This window comes from Anopheles bellator, chromosome 2, assembly GCF_943735745.2.
Source record: "Anopheles bellator chromosome 2, idAnoBellAS_SP24_06.2, whole genome shotgun sequence".
NCBI lineage: Eukaryota > Metazoa > Arthropoda > Insecta > Diptera > Culicidae > Anopheles > Anopheles bellator.
This window is the reverse complement of record NC_071286.1, coordinates 53,666,318-53,680,686: the sequence shown is the minus strand read 5'-3', so window position 1 is coordinate 53,680,686 and position 14,369 is coordinate 53,666,318. Positions and strand designations below refer to the sequence as shown.

Genomic DNA, 14,369 nt, shown 5'->3' with positions numbered 1-14,369 from the left:
AGCAATTTATGATTTCGCTCGATTGGCTCGGCGTTCGCAGTTCACAGAATGGGATAGTTCCGCGCGCTTCCTGGCGGCTTTGTTTGCGTGGCCCATGTGCGGTAGCGGAGCGACACGCTGCAAACACTTGCGGAACGCATGAAATACGATAATAAGGCATGCCGGGCCGCGTATGGGCCGTTTAAACGCTAAACATATTTCTTTTTGTGGGAAAGAAATTCCATTTATCTCCACCGGGACTTCAATTCGTGAGCGGGGTTCGTAGCAGCGGTTTCTGTTTAAAGAAGCGCATCCCATTTCGAGGGTCGCTCTATTGTAACGTAAACACACACTGCTTGGCGCATAAACAATGGAGGGCTGACTGGTTGACGCTGCACGGATGTGCCAATAGAGAGGATGTTAGAGGAACAAGTTTTAAAAAAAAAACCATCCTCGCCGCAATACTTGAGGGTGGTTTGATACATTTACGACTTCAACTTGAAAATTTGAAAATTAAAGAATTTAATTGTCGGTCTTTTGACTGAGTAAGTTTCCAAAATTTCAACCAGTATGGACAAGCAGTTTTTTGTGTAGCAATCGTTTGAGTCAGGAGATGTCAGTGTTTTTGCGAAAATGAATTTGGTTTTTCAAAGGCAGTACAAAGACGAGATGGAAAACATTTTCGTCAAATCAAGAGGCAATCACCTTCGTGAACATTTATTTTGAAGAGTAAAACGACGAGGACTCTGGTCACTGGGAAAAAATTGTAGAGTTACGGGGTAAAAAAAGTGTTAAAAGATTCAGAAAAAGTGTCCTGCAGTGTTTTGTAGCAAACTTTTCAAGTCAATCTCGTAAGGACGTTCAACTTCCGAGATAAAGGACACGTGACACTTTGTAAATTAAAAATTGATTTCAAGTTGCATTACGAACGGACACAAATAAATGGATCCCCATTTCACGCCGTATTTGATTATGCCATTTATTTAGTCTGCAAATTAATGACACTCTGCGTGCGCTTTAATGAGCCGTAGGTAATGCCGAGAATTTTCTTTCCTTTCACGGAATTTGACGTCAATTTTTCATTAGCAAATGATAAAAAGACGGTACCATATGGTACGGGGTTGACGCATCGTCTCCGCAGCACTGAAGACCCAAGAAGGCAGCGTCAGCGCGAAACGTAAGGCAAATTTACACGTTGCACCTCCCGAGGCAAGGGCCTCCTTGCTAATGGGACACAATTCATTTTTTGCCCATTCATTCGCCAACTCGGAAGGGGTTTACTTAAGACCCCGCCACCCCGGGCGGGCGACGGAAATCTTTGCGCTACGCAAACAACGTAGAGACGTGGCGTAGAGAGCCTTCGCCAGATTGACCATCATAAATATTCTCTTTGTTATAGATCAGTTACTTAAACAAGTTGCCGGCAAACCTGCTCCTGCCGGCCGACGCAACCTCGCAGGTCTCACGCATCTAGGTTGCGCGTTTCTTTCCCGACCCCGGATGGAATGGCAAATGGCGCACCGCGCCACGGTGACCACCGGGTCCGTGTGTCAAGCCGTTGTGAGTAATGGCCAGCAAACGCGGTCCAGCAAATAGTAATCATCGCACCCATTTTGCAGTTCGAATCGTTACGCGGCCCCCGTCGCCAGCCACGAGAGAGGGCGATGGTAGCCGCTCCGGTCCGGTGCGATGCACTGCGATGCCCGCGCCAGAGCATAATGTTGTGCAGGGAGCCGAGCATCGAGCGCACTTGACAAACAACCGAAGATCAAACAAATAAACACCAAAACCGGGTATTATTTATGCCGGGTTTTGAATAATTTCATCCTATTTATCAAGCTGGCCTAGGTTGCCGGGCTTGATGAGGTGCACGACGGGTACATCCACCGATTCGTTATCCTTCCGCCGCGGACGGGTGGCACAACACAAACCAACAAACCAGCATCGTTCCGTGGCACTTTGTGGCAAAAATAAGCCGGCACAAAACGCACTTCGCAACCCCCGCTCTGCGACACAGAGCGACATAGTTTTTTGCCGCAAGTTGCAAGCGCACTTACCTAATTTATAGCCGACAAACAAACGGCAAGACAGACAGGAAGAAGCATAACTTCCGTTCATTAAATTCTTGTTAGACTGGCGGCGGGAACGCATCCTTCAGTGTCAGAGTGTCGGTGCGGTTTGAACTATATTCTACGTAACGGATTGTGAGGAATTGGCCCTAAACTATGAAGTTGGTAAAATGGGTGTCCGATTTTTAAAATGTCTAAGGATATCTATAGAATCAGCAGAGTGTGAGCTATGTTTATTGGTTTTGGGGTTTTGGGATTTACATAAATAGGGTATCCAAACTAACGTTCTGTTTTTATTTGAAAATGTACTCAAAATAGGTCGACCAACATTGTTTTCCATTGAAACAAACTGAAGAATCAACCTTTCAAATAAATGTTCAAGCATTGGAAAATATTAATCTGTTTTCGTTTTATAGCCAAATGAAAAAAGAACGTTAATTTGGACACCCTGTAAAATAACTAGCCAGCTTGTGTAGTGTGTTTAACATTACACACTCAAAAGTTTTTAACGTTCAACGTTAATTCAACGCTTTTGTAACTTTTCGCCATAATGGAAAATGTTTTTCTTTAAAATGTGTTTAATGCAAGTCCATCTGCTGAACGACAGTGTTGCGGAATATCGAAACTTTTTGCTCCAAAACGGCACTGAAAATGATGTCAACACCAACATTGTACAGCCTCGGATAATACGGCCGAATAACTATGGGCCCCCGGTGAAAGACCAAGTGTCCCACTTCACGAGCCCCAGACCCCTAGATCGTTTGCAAACCACCTCGTTAGCGCGGACGCGCCACAACGCATCAATAAACAACATTGCGCACTTTGCGCGTGCGGCTGTGCCACTAACAACGTTGGAACGCAAATTAAAATTAATAAGAAAATAACGTTCGAATGAGTTTGTCGAACGTTGCCCGGGCAATGGTGGGATATTTTTTTCTCCCATCTTCTTTATCAACAAATGTTGGCCACCGCCCCGGACTCACTGGCGCGTGCACGGCCACTGCACAAATGCATCCTTGCGTTGCAACGCAAGATGGCCCCGGTGTAAACAGTTTGTGATTTTGCGCTCGCCGCTAAGTGCGAACTCTTCATGCGAAGGATATTTGACCTAGAAATCCGCTGGTCCCGGGCACCCAGGGCAACGTGGCACTCGGGATGTAAAGGTTGACCCCAGGCCCGGGTTGAGCAGGTTGATGCTCTTTTTTCTCTCGCTTCGGTTGTTTATTTTGAAGTGCGGCTTTCCGAGGCCGCAAAGTATGGTTTCGCTGTTCTCTCTATATCCTACAGCCCGTCAAAACTTACCGGAGTTGAATGATATTTCGCTCAGCATGATCCAGCGAAGGGCGAAGTAGAGATGAATTTGCACATAGCGCCCGACGCGATGATGCAACTTGATGGTGACGTCCCGGGCGTTCTCCATGACCGTGTCGGGCATGTAGGAGAACTGTACCGGCTCGCCGGTGAAATGGTGGCCGCCTATGCTGAAGAACACCTTGGCATGAACAAACACCTGCAGGGGAGGAAGGAGTTGAAGTGAAATTGGTAGAAAAAATCCGCTTCTAGTTTGCTATTTGAAGTATGTTGCTTTCTTTCAACAATTGTGACCCCTCTATGGAGCCTCACAAAAGCTGAATGCAGCCAGGAAAATCCTTGAAAGTCCTAAGCTTCTTCTATTTGCTGCAATGAAAATGGCTAATTAACGCTCATAAATCCGTCTTATGTGCTGAAAACCCCAGCCCCATGCCCAGCCTTTTAAGCTGATCGATTTCGACGTCGAAAACTCGAGAAAAAACCGAGCACCGAGCGGAAAAAAGTCGGTTGAAAAAACGCAAAAGTGCACATCCGCAGTCGTATCGATGACAATAAGCAGCTTATGGCCACAGACAGAGCGTCATTCCACTTCCGGCCCAGGATCCCGTTGGTCCGGTCCCGGATCCCGGTGCCGGGACGATAAAATTACGCGTAAGTGACAGGACGAGAAGCGCTCGGACGACCGGACCGACCGTTGGGAAGACCTTTTTAATTTCAATCGCTCTTCCAGGGACGTTTATTAGCGCAATAAGCGCCACCGGACGGAGGCGACGATAAAAGCAAATACCCCGCGCTCGCGCGTCAGCTTAAGTGCCTCGCAAATGCAATCGAAGGACATTGATAAGGATTGGCTGAAATTGCATCGGAAGTGGGCAGTCTTGCGGGGGGGGGAAATGGCGTGAAGTTGCAACGGAGACAGTAATGGGGAAAAATGAGAACTCACTGCCAATGCGAAACTCAGGACAAAAAATAAATAAATCCCTTTCCAGAGCGTCGGATGGCCGGTTTTATGCTTTATCCTAAGAATTCGCGGTGACGCTGGCAGAGCATTCCATGAGCGTACAACTATAAAATGTCATCTATTTAAATTAAAAACACATTTATAGCAGCGACGGAAGTGTCAATTCTCGCTTCGTTTTTCCTTCGCTGTTCCGGGGGGAAAATCCACAGTATTTTCCATAGTCATAAAGCTTGAAAGCAATCTTCGCAATTGGACTTCGAACACTACTTTCGAAAAGGCTTGACAAGACATCCATAAAAATCAAAACGTAAACCAAACCAGCAACTGGCAACAAAACAACAACTAAGAGGGACAGAGAAAAGCCAACCCATTTCACGGCCCGTGACTTCTAAGCATCCTTTTTCCCAGCAATGGATGCACAGGACTCCATCATCCTTCGCCCGCTTTGCTAATTAAATTTACTCTCACTTTTCGCCACCATTTTCGGTGACCGAAATGGAAGAGTTAATGATAGTAAGCTGGTCATTTCTTTGGACCTTTCGATGTCGAAACCTGAACGATTCCTGATACCTCGGCTTTGCTTCATTTTCACCTTTTCACCTCGGTTCCAATCGCGGTCCGACTAAGATTTTGGTCTTTCTACGGTAAATCCTCTCCACAGACACTTTGCGAAGTCACTACGCTGTGGTACGTGAGCAATTCAACTTTGGGCGGTGAAAAATAAAGAAGAACCCGATCCTCATTGCGTCTTCGTGCGCTGCGAAGGGATTTTCTTTTTCTTTAATTATGTTCGGTAGGAAATTTATTTTAACGTCTCGAACAATTAACGAGAAAATAAGTTTTATCGCGGGCCGCGGCTGCTGTATCCTGCAGGACTTGCAGGAGGGCTGCAACGCCAAACGGCCAAAGAGGCCGTTGTTTTCTTCTGGCAATGGAAATGGCAATCTAGCCCTTTTCATCGCGAAACTGCAGTAGCCTGGTCGGGAAAACCTCATCCATCCTGCATGGGATCGGTAGTTCGGGGTAAAAGTTTTTAAAAGTACACCAAAGTGGAAAGTGGGCCCTAGCCCACTGGCGTGGCAAAAAGTGGGGCATTAAATTTACGGGCTCTGGTCCAATTATTGATACTTAGTTGCTGGCCACGCAGCGGAGGGTACGCGATGAAGTGCTCTGGGAAAATACTCTCCACTCTCCTTTTTGGCACTGACGTTTTCGTCTTGATTGCCGGCAAAATAACACGAAACCACGAGCTCCGGCAGTTCGGTTAAGAAGATTTAGCCCTTCATTAGGTGGCCTTCTTTATGCGCTCTCCCAGGCGCAGTAATGAGCCAGGACTTGGGCCTGCCTAACGATAAGGATGTTGTTTGCCCGGGCATTACGCGGACGATAATTATTTATTGATACGAGAACTCTGGCTAGCAACGCGACGAACTGGGCCCATTTTATTCCGCGAATCGTCCGCCAGCTTTGGCCCGGCTATTGGAAGTAAATTTTCTTGCCGAGACGTGTTGGAGAAGAAAACTTCCTCAAAACTGGCGCGCTATCCAAATAATTGGGGGAAAGTATTTTTTGTTTTCCCAAACCGTCAGATGGCGTCTCCATTATTTTTGAAATGCGAGCATTTTCAATTAGCGAAACTGCCATCGAACATCAAAGGGCCAATTAGTTTTTATGGAGGAACGGAGTCTGTAGCAGTTCCATTCCGATCCGGACCAATAAACCCTTTCTGATAAGCCTTTCCTATGTAAAGAAGGACAATTATTTTTCATGTAATGAAATATTTCTTGCCGAAAAAGTTTTGAAATAAATATGCTAAAACTGAAACCGAATGAAAACCGTAGCCCATCGGTTCCACGACCGAGCAGAATTGAGCGAAGAGCCAACACAAACGCCAACTCGCCACGCCAGGAAAACAGGGACACCATACTGGCACACACTGCTCAGGTGACGCGCGCTGGCGAATCTAAACCGCATCCTTGAGCCTTCCACAAGCAAGCACCGTGCGCCATCACCATTAGCACACCTGGGGGAAGCTTAATGTGAACTTTCAGCGTATAATCCAGCATAAAGCGAACAGAGGGAAAACAAAACCGGCCAAAGAAGGCAAAGGAAATCCCTTGGCGGGCTCACCTGTACGTCCTTGCTGAACATGTTGTTGGTGTGCAGCACCATGGAGCTGAAGTTACGGACCGAGTCGAATTCGAACACCATCTCGACCGGTTTGCCGGCCCAGCCGAGTGAGTCATTACGCCAGCCGACCCAGTCGTATCCTGCAAAGGAAAAAGGGAACGAGAAAAGAAAACATAAAAATCACCGTAGGAACTAAATACCGCGTCGTACTGCTCCGGGCTCCGGGCGTCCACACCCCAGCATAAGCAGCATAAGCTGGCCGGCAGCAGCGACAGACGACGATGGCACCCGGCTCGGGACACACCGTCGCCGCCGCTCCAACGCAGCTAGCATATTAAAATTTATGCTCCTACAACATGTGATACTTTCAAGGTATTCACTTCCAATTTTCTAGCGGAGCGGATTCCGGAACGGTCAGGACACGGCCGGGAGCAGGACCAACGCGAGCAGGTGAGCGAGAGAGACACGGCACTCACTCACTCTTACATTACCAGGGCGCGCAGGATCGCCCAGGATTTGCAGGAGAAACACGAAACGAATAAAATCCCCAACCGGAACCGGTTGGAGGGTGGCGTTGAGGGTGGTTTCTGTGGAACATAGCCCAGGCCCAGAGCGCCAGGGCGAAGGATATGATCCGTACTAGAGTGCCCCTTCTCGCACGCAGAGAGAGAGAGAGAAGTGCAGCTGCACTTGAAGGGGATATAAAGGGGAGCACGAATGCAATTGCCGTGATGAAATTGTGCGAATGTGTGCTAGGTGCTAGGGAGCGAAGGTCCCTGCGAGGGGGGACGAAGGTCCCGAAGCTTTAAGTCCTGCCAGCGCCTCCCGGGAGTCAAGGGTTTCTCAAGCCTGACGGACGGACTGTTCAAAGGAATGTGGCTTCTCGCTGCTGTGAAGCACCGCATTCGTGCCGACGGAGTGCAGAGTGGCCACGGTTGGTAAAATGTATGCCCAAAGGTAAACGAAGGTGAACAGTTGCAGGAGAAGGTTGCCTGGTGAACACCCGCATCACAGATAACGATCGCCCGAGAAGAGGCTAATGGCGATAATGATGATGGAGTTGACGGTGATGGTGAATTAAAAACTGCACTTCTTGGTCACAAATTAATGGGCCACACGGAACACAATACAAACTGAAGGACAATACACAGCGCATATTAAATCAACAACTTGAGTGTTATCGGAGCACGGAGTCAACTGAATGCCCCTGAATGCCCACTCGTTATGATTAAAGGACATCCTGCGATCAATTTGGCTTTAAGTCCAAAACCGATTTGTGAAACCCTTGGAAGAATAAAAAGGAACGAACAACTGGAAGAAAGTGACCAACACAAAGAAAGCTCCACCACGTCCGGTTCGGCTGATCCTCTCCGGGGGATAGTGGCCCACGAGTCTATAGTCTACTGGCACCATTTTTCATTTGTCTTGCACAGGGATCTTTGGCCCTCTGCTTTGGGGTCGTCGGTTCGATACGTTTTCCGCTGTGCAAAGTCCGTTCAGGGCTCTCGAGTGGGTTTTGGTATTGATCGTACGCTCCTACACTGTACCTAAGAGTCGAGAAAGCGTGTTTATGTATGTTTGTTTGACTTTTGGGCAACTGACTCCATTCCGTAAGCTTTCGGGAATTGGCTTGAATGTAAGTTTTCTCAAGAGCTGAGCATTCACGATTGAGATATGTTTGCAACTGGGAACACGAATGGCAGCGGAAGTGTGTTAATTTTATATCATGTTAGCTTATCAGGAATTCACCGCCATAAAGATCTATTAGCACCATCCAATTGTAGAAACAAATTATCGAAACAGACAAGTGTTGGCTGATTCGGATGAATATCGATACGAAGCCAATTCTTTAATCAATATTAATGAAATGTCTTCCAAAATATACTTCATTTTTCATTTCAGACTTGCGTCGAAGAGTTTACCATGTGTTCGTCTTTTGTAAAAGGATCGCTGTGACGCTAGAATGCGATCCTTTCGTACGGTATCTTTTGTTTTTCCAGCCGCTTCAGAGCATGGGGACTCTACAATGTAGCCCATATCCGCGGAACAACATATTTGACGGGGCGTACCAAACATCGATTTTCAACCACAGCCGGAGGTACCTCTTGTTTTTATATCATTTCGCGGTGTATCGCGTATATTTGTCAAAACAATACAAACACAGTGCTTCCACCGAATGCGTACCAGCGGGCCCTAGTGTAAAGCTGGCGTAAGGCACGGGCTTGACGAGCTCCACGCCGGTAACGCCAACGCTATCGTCCCATTTTGTTCACCAACCGGAAGTTCCCACGAGAACGCTACTCTACCAAAACGCAACATAATGGGGATGCGCGGGCGATGTTTGCTTTAGATCACATCGGTGAGCAAATCTGTGCGCCTGGTGAACGTGCGTGAACGACACGCCGACAGTAGTACGCCAGAAGTACGAACCGGAACGTGAATGTTGACTACCTACGGGAAGAATATTCTCCACGATGCGCGTGGTGAGTTTCTGTTAAACAGTTTTTGTAATATTATTCAAATCCGTGGTCGGGGAAAAATATGTTTTTATTGCCTTCAATTTACGGGCACCTGTAAAGCTTCACCCGAGAAGTAGAACACAAAAAATTTATTTCATGTCTATAAAAAAATTCCACAACTTCACAAAACACAAAAGCCCAAACCAAGTTGTGCATCCCAGGGAGTGCCTCAGGACAATCGGCGAACGATTACACGAATGGAAAACGATTACGCGAGTGGAATAGCCTTCCCTCGCGCTGCAGGATGCGAAACAACGACGGTCACCGATTTTGGAGGGCTTCCCAGGACGAACACCGTGGGTTGGGATGGTTGGTCTTTTGCTGTATGATAAGACCCGAGACCAGGACACCACCGAGCGGCCAGCACGAGGTGCAAGACAGAGAGAGAAAGGATGGTGGAACATAATTTGCCACCGGAGCAAGACACCGGAGCAAGTGCCTTTGAAGGGCGAAGAGCGAAAGAACAAGACACTGTGGTCAAGACGGTGCCAAGACCAGAGGCAGATAAGGCGAGGCGGCAGCAGCAGGGCAAGGCAAGGCAAGGAACACTCCTTCTATCTCAAAGTATTCTCCGGCCCGGCGAAGGCGAAGGTGTGGCTGGTGATGCGGAAAGTATGGTGTTTGTTTTTCATTAAATTTATCTCCGGGAAATATTTTTAATTCAGTGCAAACATAAGTGGGTTAGCAGTGGAGCAAGTTTGCAGTGTGCAGTTGTAATGGAATTTTCCGGGAGCCTCAGGGGCATGGAGCTGGGGTGCTCGTGGGGGGGGGGGGGGGGGCAACGGGAAAAAAAATTTCCTTTTTCATTGCTCGTGGGAGAAGAACACGAAGGCACTCGAAGGAAGGAAAGCTCGCCCTGCCCTGTGTCTTTGGGCTGGTGGCTGAGTTGAAACCGACGACGACGACGACCGACGGTCGATAAGTGTTTTGAGGCCAACACGAGTATCCGCGAGTGTTGAGACCTGTTTTAGTCATTCAAATAAGACCGAGGAATTGTGTCCATGATATTATGAGTGGTGAAATATTCAAATATTACATTGTTATTTTCTGTCTAATAATTGTTACATAATCAACGGCAATACAATATTTTAGTGGTACAGAAATAATACTCATAGTATCATTCTTAACTAATTAGAATGAATTCTAATCTCGATATGAAAGCACTTAACCAAAGAACTGACCAAAGACTACTTTCCAGCGCCAATTGAATCGCAACAATTTGCAACAAAACAGGTTCAATCATCGCTCAAGGCAAAACAAGTCTTCCGATTAGTCGCCACGGGTTTCCCGAATATCCGGTGCCATTGTTCTGCTGTGGTGAATTCCATGGTCCTCAAACCCCGGGCACCAGCATGTTACTGCCACGTGTGGCGGTGCGACCAACAACGAGAAAGAAAACGAACCGCACCGAACCGTTCCGGCGGAAATGTTCAACAGATTCTAGTCGCCTCTGCAAGGACACACGGAAGCAACACTACGCCTCGCTGATGGACACATGGTCGATCGATCGTACTCCAGGAAATAACGGGCAACTCTGACAGTGTAACACATGCCTGTGAAGTGCAAGTGCAAGTGCGTTGCAGTGCTGCATAGGCATCGATCCGGAACTGCCCATTAATGATCCGCAGTTGATAGGATTGGGCTCAGAGCCTTTGCGTAGATTGGTTGGCTGAGTGAAATCCGGGTTGCCGGAACCTTGGCAGCAGCTCCCGGAAATAGCGTACCGTCTATGGTGTGTCAACTGTGGGCACCGAATTGCAATCTGAACAATCCTAGAAGGCATTACGGAAAGGAAATTGGGCCTTCTGGGTGCAATACTGATGGTCCTAGTGCTGTCATATCTTTGACACACGATTTAGCTCACTTCTATAGTGAAGTAGTAGTAGTGGTGTTAGTAGTACACATAAAATACTGGAAAAAGTGCTTTAAACAGCGAGCGGTTGTTTCTCCCATAAACCAAAAGTTTTCCCATAAACATTGAATAATGTTACAGATTTGTTAACGGCCAGAAACGAAAAAAATGGAAGAAGAAACAGAGAGAAGAGCCTCAACTTTTTGCACGAGACGCAGTGGATCGCAAAATCGATTGGATGGATTAGTACTTGCTCGGTTGGTTCAATATAATGATGTCCTTCGCCAGGCTGGGCGACAGTTCGAGTGGAACTCGCCCACCAAAAAGAAAGAGAAAACCAGCGGCACACACTCACATTTACAGCCACCCCCTCTGGATGGGCAGTCGGGAGGTTTCCCAACATCTGGCCCCCCAACGCAACCCACCCCCGTTAGTTTTCCCAATATCTTTCTTTTCCCGAAAATAGATAAAACCCGGCGAGAACCACATCAAGATGCAGGGATAAGGAAAACGACCAGTTTTCCATGTCGTTAAGGGCCGCGCGCCGCGCGCTGCTTGCTTCCGGTGCCGTCCGCTTCCGGCGCGCGTTACAAATCGTTCGCACCCTCTCCTGTACCATCACACGCCATTAGCAAAGGGAAGAAAAGCTCACCCTTTTTCTTGCGATTTTCGGTGGCCGAAAGAAAGGAAGAACCAAACGCGGGTGAAAAAATGGGGAACCGCACACGGGCCGGCGGTTGGTACTTAACGATTTGGCAAGATAACGAATGAGGAACAGCGCCACTGCTGTGCTGGTGGTGCTGGTGGTGAGTCCTGGTGGCCCAACAATGGTACAAAAGTGAAAGTATCCAACCGGGCGCGCCAGGCGGAAGGACGAAAAGGCCATGAAAAACGGACACCAATTTAAAACCACAACCATAATGCATGTCCAGCCTTTTCCCTTTTTTCTCGACCTCTCGAAGAATGCGACTTCTTCGTGGTTTGGGATGTTTCCGGGCCGGCTTTCGGCCGGATTGGCTGGGCTCGATTGTAAGTCTTCCCCGGGACCGGACAACACGCAATCATTGCCATGGATATGTAAATAGGGACACCGGGTGCAGGCAGCTAGTTTATGTAGTACGGTACTTCGATTTTTGCTTCGAGACCGTTTGCGTTGCAATGGAACCAATTTTGGGTGACACAAAAGCTGTTCCGATATCTTTACGACGCGCGGTAGCGATCCTTCAACGGAAGAAGATTGTTTTGTTCCATTCTTCCGGAAACATTTTATGGGGTTAGTATCTGAAGAATTAGATCCTTTCAGTGTCTTTATTCATTATTAGCTGTATCCGGTGCGAGAGTTGCTTCACTTTCGGAGTGGTTTGGGGTTCTGGAATTGAGGTAGTAGCACATCTTATATTTTCCATTGAAAATGATTGGATGTCCGTTCCAATCGGATGGATCGGACATCCAATCCAATTGGATGTCCGATCCAGTCCGAAATGAAACGATGATGTCCTTCATTGACGATAAACGGTAAACTAAGACCGAAAAGTCGCATCAACATAAACAACGCACGACTAGTACAGGTGGTCCTCGAAATATTTTTTTATTTGGTTATACAACAAAAAAGGATTTATATTTTTTTATGCTTGAACTTTTGTTCGAAAGGTTCATTCATTAAATTTTTTGATGTAAAACAATTTCGGTCAAATGTCCACCACGGTTGGTGAAATCATGAATGATTGCTGATTGTTTTCGTAACAATTATCTTTCACCGATCCTCCAAGATAATAGTCTATCAATAGATAATGGTGTCAAATCGAAGCTTCATGGACCTTTTTTAGTTGAAGATCTTTTACTTTTTTACAACCAAATGAAAAAAACAATATCTTTCGTGGACCACCCTGTATAAGCATACCACGGATATAAATTAAACTCAATTCAGGTGAAAATATCAAAATATACACAAAATATAAAGAAAACTTAAAGATTAGTGCAAATTTAATCAAACGTTACAATAAAAGAAAAAACGAAAGTGCACGAGATATTAGCATACAAATTGAACCCTGCTCAACGACGGGTGCAATTAAAGTTAGGTAAATAAATTAATTCCTAATTCAGTAAAGTCTTAATTTAGTAAACCCATCAGCATAATCGTGACGGTGCGCACCAAAATCTGGAGCAACTCGTAGCCGTGGATCTTGCGCCAGCAAAAATCGATAAATGTACCAGGAACCCACCAGGATCCAGGAGCAAGCGCCTGCAAAACTGAAGCCGCTGTCGCGCTGCCGTCGTCCGGGAATTTAGAACACTCGAGACACACCCCCAAGTGGGCCAAACAAACCGAAACCGATCATCTTTTCACGGTAATTGTGAAGGATTAAAACGGTACGCTCTGCCGAACCAACAACAGCGCACCCGCCCAACCCGGGTGGCCCGCCCTTTTGAAGCCGGTTTTCGCAATGGGTTTGTCACACCGAATCGTCGATGACATCGCCGGAAGGCCAGGAACCGTCGTAAGACGCCGTCGTCGTTGCCTGGTTCGATGTCGCTACGAAAACACCAACTCATCCCCCCTTCAGGGGGGAGTTTGAGAAAATCGTTTCTTCGCTTCGGCACCGGAAGGCACCACCGACGACGATCCTTGGCAGCTCCCTGTGCGGAGCCAGGTTTGCGTCGTGCACGAGTAATGATTTCCATTATTAGATTTTTCGGCGCAACTTCCGTTCAGCGCTACCACCATACCGGGAACGATGATGGCGGTGAAGGTCGAACAAGTTTTCGACTTTTGAGTTTCCGACACGATTCCCTTCCGAGGGTGAATGCTTCCGCTATAGTCTGGCGAAGGAGTCCCCCGCCAGTGTGGAGGGCTTTTCCCGGATCCGGATCTCCCGGCGACTTATGGTGTGGTGGCGCGACCGAGCGCCGTTATTCGTCTCGCGGCCCCAACTCGTTATTGGTGGTGGCCAAAAACGGAAAAACCGCCATCCGTCGAGTGAATGCGAAAATCGCGTGGCGGAAAACATCACCCGAGCCGAAGAAGCAGGGACCCTTTGCGGAGCGAAGCGGAGTTTATTGATTTAGATGATGGTATTGATTTCGTTCCTGATTTCGGTGGGGGCGCTGCTGGTACACCGAAGTGAATAATATCACCGGTTTATATCGATACTTCCCCTTGGCCCGCAAAAAACGGGTTCCGCCGAAGGGTTGGCCAGGGCACGCAGAACGCAGCGCTGTTTTGAGGGGGAGCGTAGCGAGAATTAATTATCCGCAAAGTTCAGCAAGCGGACCAAATACCAGCCGTTAAATATTTTTCTGGGTTGGGGATTAAGGGAACCCAGCACTGAATTTATGAATTATGATTTAGAACAAACGGTTGCCTCTAAGTTTTGGGGGGGACCGGACGGACCGGCTGTTGGCCGACTTCTTTGATTGCCGGCAAAGTTTTTATTGGATTCAGCTCAAGCTTGATATTGTTTTGTTTATGTTTTGCCGAAAGTGCCTCTCTGTTCAACCTATAGATTTCTCCTCGCTCAAAATCTTTGATGTATGCAAAAGTGATGTCG

At 47.3% G+C, this 14,369-nt stretch overlaps 1 protein-coding gene across 1 annotated transcript in view; it reads right to left on the bottom strand.

Moving 5' to 3' along the window:
* LOC131209970 (discoidin domain-containing receptor tyrosine kinase B) overlaps positions 1-14,369 on the bottom strand; it is a 107,784-nt gene that overhangs the window by 31,633 nt on the left and 61,782 nt on the right. The window contains exons 6-7 of the mRNA XM_058203146.1: positions 6,451-6,590; positions 3,351-3,558 (exon numbers count right to left, since the gene is read on the bottom strand). Coding sequence (XP_058059129.1) covers positions 3,351-3,558; positions 6,451-6,590 — 348 coding nt within the window. The remainder of the gene's footprint in view (positions 1-3,350; positions 3,559-6,450; positions 6,591-14,369) is intronic.